We start from the raw sequence: 18,188 nt of genomic DNA on the forward strand, positions 1-18,188 counted from the left end.
AAGTAATATTTTCTGGGGAAATGAATTTTCCCAATTTAAATATTCGATTAATTGATGTGCGCATTTTACTTTGAACTGAGAGGCGTAATTAAGTTTGTACATTGCCCAATGATTAATTAGTTGAAAGGTGTTAGATTATGAGAAGTTATTATTATGGTATGGTATTATTAGATTGTGATAATGCGTGTCATTTTATCATCAATTAATGACGTAAAGTGCAATTTTTGCTTTTCAAACTGAAAATTTGTGGTTCAAAACCAGGCTTATGGTGCTGGTTCAAATAAGTGCTCCGAATTAATCAATAGACTTGATGATTAGGTTTTATGTGAATGTTTGTTGCTCAGAAAAATGTTGAGAAGAGCAAAAATTTTGCGATTCAGTTTTTTTCTTGTCTGGAATTAATGACAAAGGAAACAGTCAGTTTTTCAATTTGAATTTCAGAAATCATCACTGTATACGTCTCAAATGTGCATTTAATGTCCTGCTTTGTAAAGTGTCATAACTCTATGTGAAGTCCAAATGTTTGATTCAAAATGATGATATTTGAATAATTCAAGTTTTTTCTTTTTAATTTTGAGCATCAAATGAAAATTGAGACATCATAATGTTAAAATCTGGCCTCAATTTCTATCAATTTTATGACCTTTTCTGTCTGTTTGATAGTGAGCGTTGCTTTCACTTTTCCCACTAAAGTGCTGTTTGTTGTTAATTGAAAAGTCTGTAGCTTAGTAGTACTCTGTACAAATATTAAGTACCATTCTAACAAAATGCATTGTAGCTTTAACATTTAAACTTGACTGCAACAACCCTCCCCCCCCCCCCGCATCCCCGTGCCCACTCCTCGTTTTAGCTTTTTTGCACCCTACACTAAGCCTTAGCAGTTGTGGGCAAAATAAATTCAGGGAAGTTTAAAGAACTAATAATTGAACTCTTTAGTTTTCCCAATACAGTACAATATATGGTAGATGGTTTTTCAGTTAATGCATACTTTTTATTCTTACGCTACTGTACATTTGCAGGACAAAACAAGCCATGCTGAACAAATTTTAGGGTCTGGGAAAAGAACCGGGCGCAAGAACGCATGTTAAATTTGACCCCATGTTGACGATGCTGTTCTTCAACAGTCAAGTGGGTGTTTATTTCAGTGGGTTTTTTTTTCTGTCAAAAATCTAAGTGGTGGTTTTTTTTTCTCAAACCGCCGTTTCCGAGGAATTAATCACGGGAAAACTACGCTAACCCATTAAACAATTTCGGAAAACAGATAGCAGTATTATAAGTTAAAATGATAACGGACCATTGCCTTGTTTTGTAGTGATGCGTAAGTATGGAGGGTTGGGGTTAGGGGCGAGGGTTGGGTGGGGTGGGGTGGGCTGGCCGCTGTTGTCTTATTCGTTTCCTTCCGATGGCATTAACAGTTGATTTGAATTAATTGACCTCCTCATTCTATCTATCATTTCATGTTCTGCTGTGGTCTCTCCAAATCTCAATTATCGCTAAATTTTTATTTTTCACCAAAATAATTTCACTTTCATATTCAACATTAACATACTATTATAGTGACGTTGTACACGACGAATTTACATTTTGTTCTTAGTTCACTTTTGAGTTTCTGTTTGAGTGCTCGAAAAAGTAAGGCGTTTCTCCAACGTTCATCGGACCTTCATTTACTACTAATTGGAGTAAAATTACTCGCCTCTTAAATGTGCCTATTCGACCTGGGTGACGTTACGTTATGGATATGACCATTTTACTTGCCATGTAAGGACATAACGAGAACAACAGAAAAATGACCGATTTTCTCCTATAAAAAGTTCAAGTCAATTAATTTTAAATTAAATTTCTCAAAAATACATTGAAAAGAATTAGTAGCAGACCAGGTAACAAAGAGTAGACTCCTGAGCACTAAGGTAGTTGGTGTACGATAGGGCACAGTTAGCTGAGAGTAACTATGTTATGTCACTGTACTTCTTTTTAACCGCTACTTTCTGAACTGCTATTTGCCAACACTGAAGCCGTAAGCCCGCTTTGATGCATCCAGCAGGGGTTTCGTAACTGGAATAAACCGGGAATTAACCGGTTGTAACTGGATTCCTCGCGATTGCGGTTGTGGAAGTGGTAATTGCTGATTGTAGGTCAAATACTCTGGATCGAGCAATGCACTATTAACACTCCAAGACCTGGAAAACAAACATTACTCCTAGATGCAATCGCGATGGGAAAGTAGGGCAAACAGAAAAGTTAAATATTTCTGAACAGTTTTGGAAACCCCATGTGACTTGGAACTATTTCCAACCATGGAAACCTGGATCAATTTTCGACTAAAGGGGTAGAAAAAGCTTTATATATCTTAGTTAACAGCCGCCTTCATCTCAACAGGCCACTATTATTTTTTACAATAAAAAGAATGTTAATTAGATTGTGGCGCTTATTTGACGCTTGAATTGTTTGCTAAGTGAGTTTCTAGTTTTAAAGTGAAGTTATTAATTACTCTCAAACGAAGTTTGTAGCAATTATATTAGTCCTGTCCGTCTTTGTAGAGCTATTTTTCGCTTGACCGATTTTTCGTCCTTATGATTTTTCGTCCTGAAAAACTGGAGCCCCCCCCAGCTGCGTTCACCTCACGCGCCTTCAATTAAGCTAAAGCTAGCCTCACTGAACCGTGGCTAGCTACTAACGAAGCCAAACCGGTCGTTTGAGAGCACTTCGTTGACGTTAGTCGGTTAAGTAATGTTTATTTTCTTTCCGATTTTTCGTTGTTTTCCTTTTTTTTTGTTTTTGACGGGTTTCTGTGACTGAAATTGCGTAGTGCACTGATGGAACAAAAAAATTTTGAAGTTTTCCTAGAATAACAACCAAGAGTTAGCCCTTAACTCTTTTTGGGTTTTTGTAGGTCAAATACTCTGGATCGAGCAATGCACTATTAACACTCCAAGACCTGGAAAACAAACATTACTCCTAGATGCAATCGCGATGGGAAAGTAGGGCAAACAGAAAAGTTAAATATTTCTGAACAGTTTTGGAAACCCCATGTGACTTGGAACTATTTCCAACCATGGAAACCTGGATCAATTTTCGACTAAAGGGGTAGAAAAAGCTTTATATATCTTAGTTAACAGCCGCCTTCATCTCAACAGGCCACTATTATTTTTTACAATAAAAAGAATGTTAATTAGATTGTGGCGCTTATTTGACGCTTGAATTGTTTGCTAAGTGAGTTTCTAGTTTTAAAGTGAAGTTATTAATTACTCTCAAACGAAGTTTGCAGCAATTATATTAGTCCTGTCGGTCTTTGTAGAGCTATTTTTCGCTTGACCGATGATTTTTCGTCCTTATGATTTTTCGTCCTGAAAAACTGGAGCCCCCCCAGCTGCGTTCACCTCACGCGCCTTCAATTAAGCTAAAGCTAGCCTCACTGAACCGTGGCTAGCTACTAACGAAGCCAAACCGGTCGTTTGAGAGCACTTCGTTGACGTTAGTCGGTTAAGTAATGTTTATTTTCTTTCCGATTTTTCGTTGTTTTCCTTTTTTTTTGTTTTTGACGCGTTTCTGTGACTGAAATTGCGTAGTGCACTGATGGAACAAAAAAATTTTAAAGTTTTCCTAGAATAACAACCACGAGTTAGCCCTTAATTCTTTTTGGGTTTTTGTAACATTTTTTTTATTTATTCTTCTTGCCTCGGTTTTCTTAGTAGCCTTCTCTTACTTTTTACTTCACAGGGTGGTTAATTGTTGAGTAAAAACTATTTGTATTGCAAGTTGTTTGGGCAATAGTGGTTTCGAGGGCGCCTGCTTTTTTGAAGATCTATTCAGACATTTTTATGATCTTTGAAGCAAAATTGAAGTGAAGATTTCGGTCACACCGAAACAAGTGCAGCGAAGAAGCAAGTGGTTATGAGGCGTGAATATTTTTCACTCTGTTTTCAAATTAGAACAAGAAAACGTTGAAACAAAAATTTTCTTTCTCGATTGTGATTTTTGTTCACAAGCGGTCTTTTGACATTAATTTTTACGGTTTAAACACTATATGATGTGATTTTTTTTATATGGTGTTCTTAATGAATTCATAGTTCATTATTAAGTCAATGAAAATTCTTTGACATCTCCTGTTATGTTTTTGTTGTTCCGCATTATCTCATTTTGCCGCTTCTTCGACATTTTTCTTGAGTTTTTTTTTACTTCTTTAGACTAGTCTCATTCTAGCAGTCTCACAGAATCAGTATCAAAAAGGGAAAATCAAATTTGGAAACGGGATAAACCCCTAAAACCAAGTTTTTGTTGACCACTAGGTGAACTTTGATCTCATAAGCCTTTGTTATCATCTATAATGTTTATTCGTTTTGATACTAAATCTTGTATCCTATCAACAAGAAGCACGAGTATGGCTATCAGCAAAATGAAATCAAAATAGTTCGCTCTTTAAAATTGCGTTTATGAAAAAATCTTTTTTTTCTGTTATTTCAATCCCCATCGGGTTAAGTGTAATCAGAGGCGGCTATTTGGCCTGGTATGTTTATTAAAATGAACTATAAAATCGTGTATTAAAGAGTTAAAGCGAAATATCCAATGAAAGTTCATAGTAGAGAATTCTTAAGACTAAAATCAAGTAAGTTAAATTTTTGATGCACTAACTCTCTAAACAAGATATAAAATGTAACTGTAATATGTAAGAAGTCATTTGATGTAACTGCTAATCGTTATACTAATTTTGAAATCGATTGCTATTTATGTACTGAAGGTTGAGCACTAAGAACGGAAGTTTTTTCGGATGTCCTTCTCAAGTCTATTGCCACGTTTTTTACTCCTTAAAAATTGTCCAAAAGTTTCTGTAACGGAACGGCTTTAAAACCTGTTTATGCAACCAAAAATTTACTTCTTTACGTACATTTTAAAACAAAGGATTGCGTGGCAAGTTTGTCTTTGATTGTTTCATTTTGGCATTTTTCGCACAATTATACGCGTTTTAACAGAACAATAAATTCTCTTTTGTTGCGAAGTCATTCAAAATTATTGACACAATTTTAAGTTATTTTATGTTGTATTAACAACTCCATTAAGTCAATTTTGGATATTTTCCTTTTTTATAGCTGCGAGGCTGAGCGGAGCTATATTGAGGTGTTCTTGGTCTTCTACGATTCAAAGAATTTGCATGGTAGTAAAACTGATCGTAAGAAGACACTGACACTCATAACCCATGTAGCCTAGTGGTGTCTGTCCAGCACTCTCTACTGGGAGTTCGCGGCTTCAAATCCCGCCCTAGACAAAAATTAGTGCATCAGAAAACGTTCTCTAGCCTATGTACCCTTCTAAATGATTGCCTCGACAGTCTTTTGAGAGCAATTTGTCCGACGCTATTCGGAAAAATAGATTAGTCGGACACTAGAAGATTAACTGAACTTAACTTGGAAGATATCGTTTAGTATGTGTCACCTATTCGTTTTGGAAGATAACCGTGCACGAATGCCAGAAATTCTAAAACTTGATATGTGAAACAACAGAAAAAATGAGGTTCCGTAAGAAAAAGATTCGTGTCGTTAAAAGTGTTCAATTTGACCGCAAATTTAACAATTTGCGGTTTTGATTGTAGACATAATAAAAAGCGGTCAAAATTGTTTTTGAACGCATCGTAAAAGATTTTTTTATCTGTTTCTCTGTAAAAAAAAAATAAGCTCAACCAAAAAACCTAGTGTTTTTTTAGGGGGCTTTTGTGGGTCTTTTTGACAGATTTGATGACATATCATATATATATATATATATATATATATATATATTTCTAAAAAAACAACAGCATGATGCAAAAAAGTTTTTTTTAGAAAACTGGAGAAACAATGAACTTCGTTTTTTCGATTTCTCGCAGAAATTTTTCATGGAAACTTATTAGACGTTTGGTTTTGTTAAGACCGTAAACAGTCGGATTATGTTTTGATGAAATAGAAATGTTCTTGGAATAGATTTTATTTTGCCAAAAAAGCAATAAGTTGACACAACTGACTGCAACTCTAGTGTTGTTACTAATAATCATATAGTCATTAATATTCAAATAAAAATTATTTAAATTTTTTTTTGCAGCATCTATTGATGAAAATTCAGCAGTAAATAACTCAGACGAACCGGATTTCTAAGTTTAATAGAATTTGCTCAGAAGAGCAGTAGAAAAATTTTACTTTCATCTTCCAGTTTGTGCTAATTTTCATGCTAACCATAATTTTTTGCAACTATTTCTTTGCATGTTAAGAGGGTAAATTTTTGCACCACATGATTTTTTTGCAAATGGCTTTTTGTTTTATATCAAAAAATATTTGATGATTTACTAAGGTGGTCTATGTTTCAGCGATTCAAATTTTTGTAATTGATTTTTCTAGAACTGTAATCGTCCGCAAAAAGCTGTTTGAAATTGCAACACAAATAAGAATGCATAGGGTTCGCATTTGCCTAAACTTATTCAAGACTCGGACGCTCTCAGCATAGAGTTTTACATTAAAAAAACAGTACCCAATTAATACAACAACACAATTTTTTCAATTAGGCTAATGCCAATGAAAAAATGTTAGGTGTTTTTTCTTTTAGTCCTTTTTCAACAATTTCCCACAGTTCAAATTTTTGTAGAAGAAGTTGCTGGTATGTTGCAAGCCGTCTTTTAATTTCATTAAGTGAGCTTATTCCAATCAAAATGAAAACCGTTGACAATCGGTCGGTATTTTTTTGTTAAAGTATTCTGAGAAACATACAAAAGTGTCATTAGAATGACAAAACGTTGTGCAGCAAAGGTACACTGAATTATCATAGTAATTAAGGATCTAATACTGTGCCATATTTCAGTTCAAATTGCAGGAACATAGGCATTCTGTTTTACAGACCATGAAGTTTTTACACGACAAATCCCTTGAAAAATGAAACACAAGCTCTTAATACAATTAGTCTACTCTATAAAATATATTTTTTATGGTCTTAAATTGCCGTGCTTAACCTTTTCTTAAATTGCCGAGACGCTGCAATAACGAAAAGTTTAGAAAAAGTCTAAAATAAGGAATGCGACAATGAAAAAAATCGCTGAAACAATCCAATTCAATGCGCCTTCCTATTTTGAACACAAATTCAGAAATTTTTACATCAATCTGGGATCGGAGTTTTTTAACTGTGTTAACTGAATGTGGGAAAGCTGCAGCACGAAGAGCTTGTTAGCTTCTTACAATTAGGTGATTTGAGAACGAATTTTGCAGCGATGAACAAAATAAATCGAGCAGTTGAAGAAATAATTGGCAAAATTGAAAAGGCTTTAAAATTACAAATTTTTGATTGAGCTCAGAAATTTAGGAAAAAAAAGATTTTAATGATTTTTAGCTGAAAATCAGTATTTTAGGAACAATGAGTCAGATATCTTTAAACATCTTTTTCCAACAGATTTTTTCCAGCTTTTTTTGCTAAAATTGAACCCATCAGAAAAATTTGTCATAGCCAATGCTCAATTTGTTAAGAAATATCCACAGAACGAAAATTAAATGCAGTTGGCAAGAAAAATATGCTGAAATTACAGGTTTTTTAATAAATTTGAATGTCAGTGACAAATCGAAAAGTGTGAGTTTCAATTAATAGTTTTTAGAACTTCTTAGCAGGGATTTTGATCAAATTGCACTATAATATTACCAAAAAAAATTTGTAAGGTTTCGTACAAAATTTACGTTTTTGTATTTGATGCAGATTTTCAAAACATTTGCAATAAAATAAATAAACTCCTCGGAACGGTAAATAAAAAAGGCACTATAACAATAAACGTTAGCTAATCTAACTAATTTTTTTTCATATAAGTTAACACAAAAATTCGCGAATATACCAAAACTGTAACAGAAGATTGAACCAGTTTTTTGTCTGAAAAAATTTACCAAATCTTGATGAAAAATTTAACACTAGTTAATAATGGCTTTAAAATGTGAGTGAAATTTTGAGGAAAACAAATGCTGTGCGGTTTACTGTTTGGTTTGGTCGATTAATTGGTGAGTAATTGGTGATTAAATATCAGCATTCGAGACCAACTGGAACGAAATTTGATTATCTTGTCAAGTTTTGGGAAAACGGGGCCAAAATTTCGAAAGTCAATTCAAGATGATAAAATTCTTTAAAAAAATACACGTTCCGGCATCTCTATGAATTTTGTTTGGACATCACGAACCGCTACGCGGTTCTCCATAAGCGATGGTTAATATGGTTCGATAATGCCTCAATGAAGGAAGACTCTATAATAAATCATTGCATAAAAATCACTTGTTTTACTAATTGCACATTAAGAAGAAAAAAGCTCACATCATGAAAACTAATATCAATAGGATAGCCCTCGGAATACATTGGATTCTTAATTAGATCTTAATTAATTAATAAAGAAATTCGATAAGTCGGTTTTTAGGCTAATTGAGGCTAAAAATGCCATTGCTATGAAAAAACGCGACAATTCACACACGTTTTAAATGTCAAATACCTTATGAAACAACCGAAAAACCGGCTTTAATTGCTTTAGACTGGTGCATCGTTGTAATGAAGATTACTGATTTTTTAATCACATGAAAGATCCTAAATCAATTCTTGAAAAAAAACACTTGCTCAAGCTCTGATTGTAATATATATTTGACACTGATTCGATATTTACACACTCAAATTTTTTGTGTCCTACTGAATATCTTGAACTCGTCAGCTTAAAACACTGAACAGATTGAGAACCAGGGATTGAATCATACAATAGTTCTTGTCCACAATTCTTAGTCAGGCGAGGAAATGAAATCAAAGTGAAGTTTATTTACTTATCGTGAGTCTTCAGCTTAAAAACGTCCAATTTGTTTTTAGAGGGATGCATAATGTGTTACAAAATTTAGCAAACAATAATCTTAATATTTCACCGAAATGTATCAATTGACAATTTGAGGAAACAAATGCTGTGTGGTTTACTGTTTGGTCGATAATTTTTTGGGATCAATTCTGTCCCCCCCCCCCCCCCCCCCCCCCCCCCCAGCTTAGTGAGCATAAATCTTTTATGACCCCCAGGCTCACGTGCTAATTTCTTAAATAGTAACGTTCTATATAACAACATATAATTTGTAACTGGGGGTCATAAAAACACTGGGAGGGGGGGGGGGGGGGGCGAAAGGCGAAACAGAATAGAACCATTTTTTGTTACCCAGTGAGTAAATATCATCATCCGTGAAAAGATGGAACGGAATTTGATTATCTTTGTCAAATTTTTGGAAAACGGTGCCAAAATGTTAAAAATCAAATTAAGAAGCTTAAATTCTTAAAAACTAAACATTCTGACAACTCTGTGATTTTTGGTTGAACATCACGAACCGCTACGCGATTCTAGATAAGCGCCAGGAAGTTCTCAGTGACGTCATGAGCACAGGAATTGTAACTTTCGTTACTCTCCGCTAATGATAAAATTGAAATCAAGTTTGTTTTAAGTCATTTTGAAGAGCCGGAATTTACACTGGTGAAAAAGAGATATGGGGCCTGCCTATTACTATTTTTTTTCTGCCAGATTAACTAAAGGTTTTGAACATTAGAAAATAAATATTTTCCACAAAAAACACTGATTAAAAATTGAATCAACTAACCTGATTAATTTCTGTGGATTTGGGTAAAGTGCAGCGCTTTCTGTGTCTAAACATCAAAAGGGGTTTACAATGATAGAAAGTAATTCTGTTCCTGTGTTTTGAAAGTAGAGCAGCAGTAGGCATCTCGGATATCGTGCCATTACATAGTAAATTTTCACATGAAAATATGACACGTGCGTTGAAGGGGGGGGGGGGGGGTTGGGGTACAAATACAATGCACCCACTAAACTGGGGAGGGGGTTGTCGCCAGCGGAACAGATCCGTCATATAAATGGGCATTGCATATGCAGAAATCGGATCTATTTTGTTTCGCCCCCCCCCCCCCCCAGTGTTTTTTTATGACTCCCATTTGCAAATTATATGTTATATAGCACGTTACTATGCAAGAAAATAGCACGTGCGCCTGGAGGTCATAAAAAATTTGTGCTTACTAAGCTGGGGGGGGGGGGGGGCGGGGGGTTGGGGGGGGGGGCAAAACAGAACAGATCCCAGAAATCGGTTCTCAGTGGTCTTTTTCTAAATCCCCGTCATATTTAAGACAACGCAAATTTTTAGCTCCATTGCCTGTTCATGGTTATTATTTCAACTTTTGCGCACCCGAAACTCATGTGACGCAATAAACACTGAAGGTTTGATCCCAAGCGATGGTTAAGTGAAAAATCACACTTTCATATACTGCTTCAAAGACACAAGAGCCTAATTTAAAAAAATCGCATAAAAGGTCCTTGCATTACTAATTGCACATTAATAAGAAAAAAGCCCATAGCATATGAAAACTAATATCAACAAGATAGCCCACGGAATACATTGAATTTTTAATTAGATCTTCAGCAATTAATAAAAAAATCGGATCTATTCTGTTTTGGCCCCCCAGCTTAGTGAGCACAAATTTTTAATGACCCCCAGGCGCACGTGCTATTTTCTTACATAGTAAAGTGCTATATAACAACACATAATTTGTAACTGGGGTCATAAAAAACACTGGGGGGGAGGAGGAGGAGCGAAACAGAATAGATCCAAAAAATCGGTTATTCAGTTTAAGTCTAATTGAAGCTGCTGGCGAGATTGTGCATAAAAACGCTCCAAAGTGTTCATTTTATTGCGTAGTGTTTTTTGCTATTACCCCAAATACAGATTGAACTTTTATACACCCCCCCCCCCCCCCCGCGTACGTGCTGACTTTTTACATAGGGAGCCGAACCAGAATAGATCCCAAAAGGAGAAAAGAGTTCAGTATGTTGGGTTTCTTCCATATGGTCGTCTTAAACGTATAAAAAAGTGCCATTGATTTTTAAAAAAAGCACAACAATAACACCTTTTAAATGGCAAGTACCGTATAAAACAACAATACCAAAAAACGGCTTTTGATTGCTTTGGACTGGCAAGCGTCGTTATACCGACAACTTTTTAGGTTTTAATCAAAATCATGAATCAATTTTATATAAAAACCACTTGTTCAAGATCTGATTGTGATTTATATTTGACACAGAATTTGAGATTTACAGACAAAGAAATTTTCCTTTTCTAACTGAACCTCTGAAACTTGTCAGCTTAAAGTACTGAACAGAACGAGAATCAGGGATTGATGAAAACAATAGTTTTTGCTCACAGATTAAGAGATTAAACAAGATTGGAAACAATTTATCGGCATTAATTCATTAAGAAGTCAAACTTTTTAAACAAGAATAAGAAATGAAATGATTTTGTTTGTTTTGCAAATGATAAAATCTTACTTGTTGTTTTGAGGCTCAGTAGTATGATAAAAAATATTTGATGACAGAGTATTCATGAAGAAAGATTAATACGCAAAATTTTAGAGGTATATCCATCGAGCTTTAATATTTTGATCTGCGTGTTTTTTTCACTAACGAGCAACCGAAAAGTTAATAAATATTTGGTTTTAAATAATAATTAAATAATAAATAAATAATAAATAAAAATTTGATTAGTGACAATCAAGACTGTCTAAAAAATAACGGCAAAAATCATGTTTAGATTCTAACCAGGTTTGGGCATTTTTTCAAGCATATTTTTAAAAACATATTACCAGGTTTTTATTATATATGAATAAACAACTGTACCTGTAAATAGGCTACCGACACAAGTTTAAATTCATAATATAATATTGAAAACGTTTAAATTAAGTTTTTGGTGAAAACAGTTTTTTGTTTTAACTAGTCCCTGTAATTTACTTTCTCGACTAGCATCATTGGCGTTCAGCATTTTAATTGCTCTATGTTGCCATATAGATAGACTTCCATAATGATAGGCTTCCATAAAAATTTAAAAAAAAAGCGTTTTACTGTGTCAGAAAAATACTTTTCAAATTGTTCACTTTTCTTCCTTTTGCTTGTTTGCTACGCCAATTTTTATTATTCTTTGCTTTTGTTTTCATGACAATTTTTATGTTGTTTATAATTTTCTGACACGTCAGCAATTAAATCTGTACCACTTCTTAGAATTTTCTTTCATATATGTTTGTTTTCCCATGTGATACGTGATGTTCAAGGTAGACTGCCCATCAAAAATTAGCTCAAAACAAAATATAGCTTTTAAGTGATCAAATATTGTTTTTTATCAAAGCTCAAGTTCTTTAAAATGTTTTTTTTTAATTTTTTTTGACAAATCAGTGATGGATGATTTTTAATTTTGTATGAGTTCTAATTGGCTCTATTGTTTTACTATGCGAAGTGTCACAAAGCTTGTATCTGCCATTTAAAATGAATGTAGTTTTTTCAACTAAAAATTTTTATATTAAAAATACTTTTATTGTTTTTCGAAATGAAAAATATTAGTGCGTAATTTTCTCTGTTGTAAGGAAAGGTTTGCTATAAGTTGTCAAAGTAAACAACTCGAAGTAAGAACAGATAAACAACTAAACCACATTTTCATTGTTAATCTTCCAGTCAAACCTCTTGTTTTCAGCGGTTGGTTTCAACTATAGTTTACCCAAAAACTTCCGCTGCCTTTTTTTTCGAAGAAAATGGAATTTACCTCTTTTTGAATATGATATCTGTTTCTTTGTTATCACATTTCTGTAGTAGGCTTAACATCTTTTCGACAAAACTGGGACAAGCATAAGTGGTATGTCTGAATATTTGTTCAAACGGACAAAATTAGTTCATTTTTTTTTACATTTTTACATTAAACAATGCTGCAAGAAAGAGCTCAGATCAGTGAGGATCATTACGTGGCCAATTTCCGAAACAGCCAATTTTGGTAAATTTTGAATTTTGTGGAAAAAAATCATTTTCGGCATCTAGTTAGCCCAAGACTTTATTGATAACTTTTTATTAGTAATTACTTGAGGCCAAATTCAAACATCTTGTTGTTCTTGTGAGCATTGCAATGGGTAGTTTCAAAACGAATAATTGTTTTATTAATTTTGGGTATAGAGAGGAAAATTTCCGAAATTGTTTGCCGCTCTTTTTCATTTCGGTAAGTTGATACTGCATCCGTGCGAATGGTGTAATTTTGAGAGAATTTAAACTAAATGAGTTAAGTGTCATTCGTTTAGGCACACGCTTACAACTCTTTAAGTCTTTAAAAATGGTTTGTGGAAAAGCCCACCAGAATTGTGTATTTAAACTAAAATTTTTTTAGCATTGGCCACTCAATAAGATTTGGATAGTATAAGTTGCGCTTTATTTTTTCTATTTTAGCGAGAGAGAGAGAGAGAGAGAGAGAGAGAGAGAGAGAGAGCAGATTATTTTCTAATTGTGAATCAGGCACGAATATACCAAGGAATTAACAAAAAAATATCAAAAAATTGTCGAAAAGACGGTGCATTTGAAAAGAAATTGATCTTCCGTATGAACAAATGTGTTGTTTATTGCAAATATAATGCAAATTTTGGTTTAGAAGCAGTTTTGGTGCAACAAAATTAAAATTTGAAATTTTAAAGCAGTTTTTTTATTTCTGATTTTGTTTTGTTCTGAAGCCCGGATTATCAAAGTTGCACGGGTATAATTATAGTATAATGGATAGGATCTGTAATAACGGATAGAAGAGTCCTTTAGTTTGTACTTTATTTTGTCCCCAAAAATATACAAATCAGTTCTAAACAAAAATTACAAAACTTAACAAAGAAATTTATCATGGGTAAATTGAATAAATTCTTTGAAGCATAAACGTGCAACCGTGAAATTATACAAAAAACTGTTCGGTTTGTCTAGCCTTCATAACCAATAAATGGTTATGATTTTTATTCTTTTTTATTTACTGCCCTAAGTGCCTCGAATAATCAAATTGACGAAAAGCTGATCAATATAGTTTTGTTTCCCGTAAAACATGTTTTCTAATCATTTCTTCGAAAAAGAATAAAGTTAAAAAATAAATTGTTCAAACATAGCAATTTTATGTAAGCCAAAAATTGAGTTTTATTCTCTATAGGCTGATAACAACAGAAGTAAATATAGTCGACTTTCTCATAAGGAAACGCTTTTAATTTGTGAATATCTTGAACAGTTGGCCTGTTGCTTTGATGATCAGTATTTTAAATGTCATTGGCTGGGGTATCATTGATGAGCCTAAAATGCCATCCAACAAATCCACCAAAACTTTTCTACTGACTTAATTAACGCAATTAAAAAATTATTGGTTCCACCAAACCTCTTTTGGTTCTCGGAAATCAACTCGTAATTTGTTTCATATCCGTTGTGATCTTTCATCAAAGATCCAACCTGGTTCATGTTTTCTTCTGATTTTGTAGTTGGATTGTCTGATTGGGATGTATACCTATTTTTAACTCAGGTTTCATACGAATTCTGAAATCTTAGTTCCTTCAGGCTCTTTGCGAAATGTTCTTGTCAAATTAGCTGTTATCCCAAATAAGTAGCTCTGTTTTCTTTTGGCTGAGAATGGTTGACAGTGTTCAGTTGAGCACGAATTTACTAAACAAGGACATTTGAATGGTTGTTGTCTACGATTTGGTCTCATTAGCTGGTTATTGTGTGGATAATTGTTACGATTCCATTGTATATTATTTTCTTTTTCCGTTGCATTGCCTGTGTTGATCACAAGGTAAGCTGTCGTTCCTGCTATCCGCAACCTAATTTGAAATCAAGGTTCATTTTTATCGCTAGTTCACGTAGCCCATTTTGGAGCAACATTGTTATTTTCGGAGTTCGCGTTGGAATTCGCGATCAAGCATGTTTTTAATGACTACATCTCAAATAATGGATTGCTCGTGACTTTTAAATCTAAGTGAGTGACAAAATACTTTAGGCTCTGTTAAACTTTTCCACTGGTTTGCCCTTAAATTGGTTTTGGGTCAAAAATATCATATTTACTGAATGCAATGTTTCCTTGTTTGATAAAAATGACTTGAAGAGTGATCAATTGTTCCTTTGTTGTCATCTTGTCATTTTCGTGATTTCCATCTTAAAAACAAAAATTCTTTTTTTTCAGTTTCGATGCTAAAATAAAACATTAGAACTGTTTTGCATGCACAAACTTTCCCTGTTATCTTGCTACGAAAAATTCCAGCGGCTTCAATGACTTGACTTCTACCGGCCAATTTTTTTCAACCGTTCGTTTTGAAATCTGCAATTCCTCCACATCTGTAGTGCTATTTTTGACATACTGATGGCAATTGAGTTCTGGAAGCAGGGTATCGCTATCTGGAGGGTATTCAAGTTTAACGTCTATCGAGATTCCTTCTTTCACTAAGATGGTCAACTTCAAAATTGTTCTCCATCACTCCCAACAAATAGGTGGCTTTAGGGTTAGTTTTTCCCAAAACGGTTTTGTGAAAGGCAAAATAATTTTTTCATTGTTTATTGTGCCATTTTATGCTTAATACAGTGAGTATACCAATTGCAGTACGCAAGCTCAACTTTGTCATAGAGTGAGATTGCTGAGCGATTGTGGGCAAAATAAGAAGTTACGCTAAGGGAAACTTTACTTAGCTGTAGTTTTCACGTCAGTATTCCGACAATAAAATATTTTTTATGAAATTGGGGAAAAAATTGATGATCGGTATGCTCTAGGCTCAAAACATACGAGAATGAGAAAACTGAAGGGCAACAGGTATTATCAGATTATGAGTATCGAGAGAATAAATAGAGGAGGTATGAAAGATGTATGAACAAATTATTTCCTCTCAGACAGAGGCAAAACCCACATTAAAAAACGTTAACGCAGGAAATCAATGATGTTTTTATATGACATTATGGTCCAAGAGCAAAAATGGTCCAAGATGTTGAAATTATTACATCAACTAAGATTATCTACGATAATTTTTCCTGTATAATCGGCGAAAACTTGGTCAAAGATGACCAAAAAAAAATCCAAAAAAACGGAAATTAATTGCATTTTCACATACATTAAAACCGTGAAAACTCCTTGAAAAAAAAAACAAAATTAAAAACCATCTTTTCAATTATATATGACGGGTGCTCTAGTGATACCACTCAGAACTCGCTAAGATGATTTTATTGATCGACCAAAATCGACTGAACGGAAAAAAACAGTTGAGCATAGCGTTCCGCCCTCCACAAAAGTAGTTCGAAATAATTTCTATAATCGTTTGTTTGCAGCCATATCCCACCGTGTTCTTAAAGAGATAAAATTGACACAAAATCCAATTTATTTCAATTTATTTGTTAGGGGGGGCTGGTTTGCAATGAAAGTCAGCGATAATGGGGGCATAACCCCAATTGAGCGAGACAAGCAAGTTCGTCCCAAAAAGTCCGAAGCAGAACGCAAGACATTTTGTTAAACCGGGAAAACCCGCATATTATAGGTTTCACTGCAACATTAAATTACAATGTTGGATGTAGACAGCTGAAATTGTTCAGTTTTTGTTAGGGGGTCTATTCAGGTGCAACTACTGTGAAAATGGACCAGTACTGGATTCGAACCAGCATCTCTTACTTGCAAGCCTAGTGTGTTACCCAATTACACCAACTGGTCTTAAGCTCTCGAACTTGGGCATCTCTTATAACCCGTTCTTACGTTCTTTCTTGTTCCTCAAGGCTTCATTTCTCTAGCCAAGTATATGTTGAACAAGTAGAGCTTCTTGTCAAGCTATGTCAAGCTTATCTTATGCACAATTTACATTAGGTTGTTCTCTTTCAACCTTCTAACAGTTTTTGTTTTCCAGAGCGTATTTTGTCATTACTACAAAACAAAGCAAGGGACCTGCAACTCTGATTTACAAACTCTTTATAGCGAAAGGTTTCGTTTCGGACTATAGCCGAACTGCTACTCACAAACTAATTAGGACAATAATTATTTTTTTTATCAGGTGAATAAAAGAAATTAAAATGTCTCTACTGGGCTCCACTTTGAGTTTTCCTTGAGTTTTCCGTTTAAATGTCCTCGAGCAATCGCACACTGCTGATTGGTCAGAAAAAACACAACATAGATTTCATCAAAATTCCGACTTCTTCTCTTCATATCATAATTTTTCATCTATTTAATTCTCTCATTTTCTACGGGACACGTAATTGAATCCATGACTACCTGGTTGACAAACCCTTTTTTTCTCAATTGCAATAGATTAATTGAAAACCATCTTGAAATTTGAATTGGGAAAACGAACTAAAAATTAGAATTATTCCAAATCACGAGAGCCAAAAACTGCTTATGTGAACAGTCACTTCCGGCTCTAGTGAGACTCCGATCCGAATAGCAAATACGTAATCTGATTCAACAAGTTTTATATTGTTTACTATTGTCCAAAACAAGATAAATGAATATTTGGAGGTGTTGGCCTAATAAACAGACACTGAAGTTATTTAAGCAAACAGGAAAAAGTAATAGGTGACTAAAATCCTAATAAAAGCAGTGAAGCATTTTCGTTGTTTTTTGCGACTTCAAAATAGCGTAAATTGAATACTATGATTTGAGCAACTGAAAACAATGGCTTTTCGAAAATATAAAATCTGTTTGGTGGGAACCAGGTGCAACAAAAATTACTATGCGTTAAATTACTTGTTGATATCAAAATTTTATCAGGAGTGAAATTGCCAGCCTAAATTTGACATCTTTACCTAAATAAAATTTAAACTAAGAAAGATAACTATTAACATTTCAAAGCTAGAGCTTTTTTGACTGATTGCTCTTGTTTAAAGTCAATTTCCTTTACAGAAGTATAAAATTTAATTATATAACTTATGTATATCCTAAAAATTTTGGAAAAATTATTTTTAGTCAACAAAGGCTTTTGTGGATGTTGATCTATTTTCAATGGTGTAGTGAAAAAAAGTTTTGTTCAGAGACGGGAGAAAACTAAATTTTATCATCGATAACCTTATTTATTTATGATTCAAGTCTTCGCTAAATTGGATTTTCAAACAATGCATTTAATGTTGGCGTCAATCACGGCTTTAAAATTAAAAAGTTTGTTCAGTAATTGGTAGGCAAGATTCTATGACTTTCGAGCAAACTTTTTGTTTTCATGCTGTAACTGTAGCTCTTCGCTTGTTCGAGATGCATAAGAACAGTATTAGTATTGAAAGCATTTTCGTTCGGTTCAAAGCTTTTTATTTTTGATTTATTGCAAAATATTTGCAACTACTGTATAGCTAATAAGAGTGAAAAAATCGTCATTTTTTCCTGATGATTGTAAAGTTCTATAGCAAACTAACT

The 18,188-nt window shown here is 33.9% G+C and overlaps 1 protein-coding gene across 2 annotated transcripts in view; it reads right to left on the reverse strand.

Moving 5' to 3' along the window:
* Positions 1–1,811: 1,811 nt before the first annotated feature.
* The window catches only part of LOC142336779 (uncharacterized), a 31,269-nt gene continuing 14,892 nt past the window's right edge, over positions 1,812–18,188 (reverse strand). The window contains exons 2-3 of one of the 2 annotated variants that reach the window (XM_075385697.1): positions 9,594–9,639; positions 1,812–2,177 (exon numbers count right to left, since the gene is read on the reverse strand). In XM_075385697.1, the coding sequence (XP_075241812.1) occupies positions 1,994–2,177; positions 9,594–9,639 (230 nt within the window). In that variant the 3' untranslated portion in view covers positions 1,812–1,993. Of the gene's footprint in view, positions 2,178–2,884; positions 2,936–9,593; positions 9,640–18,188 lie in introns of those variants that run through there. The other variant, XR_012758906.1, reaches the window with a different exon arrangement.

Source organism: Convolutriloba macropyga, chromosome 3 (genome assembly GCF_964194025.1).
Source record: "Convolutriloba macropyga chromosome 3, txConMacr16.3, whole genome shotgun sequence".
Lineage (NCBI taxonomy): Eukaryota > Metazoa > Xenacoelomorpha > Acoela > Convolutidae > Convolutriloba > Convolutriloba macropyga.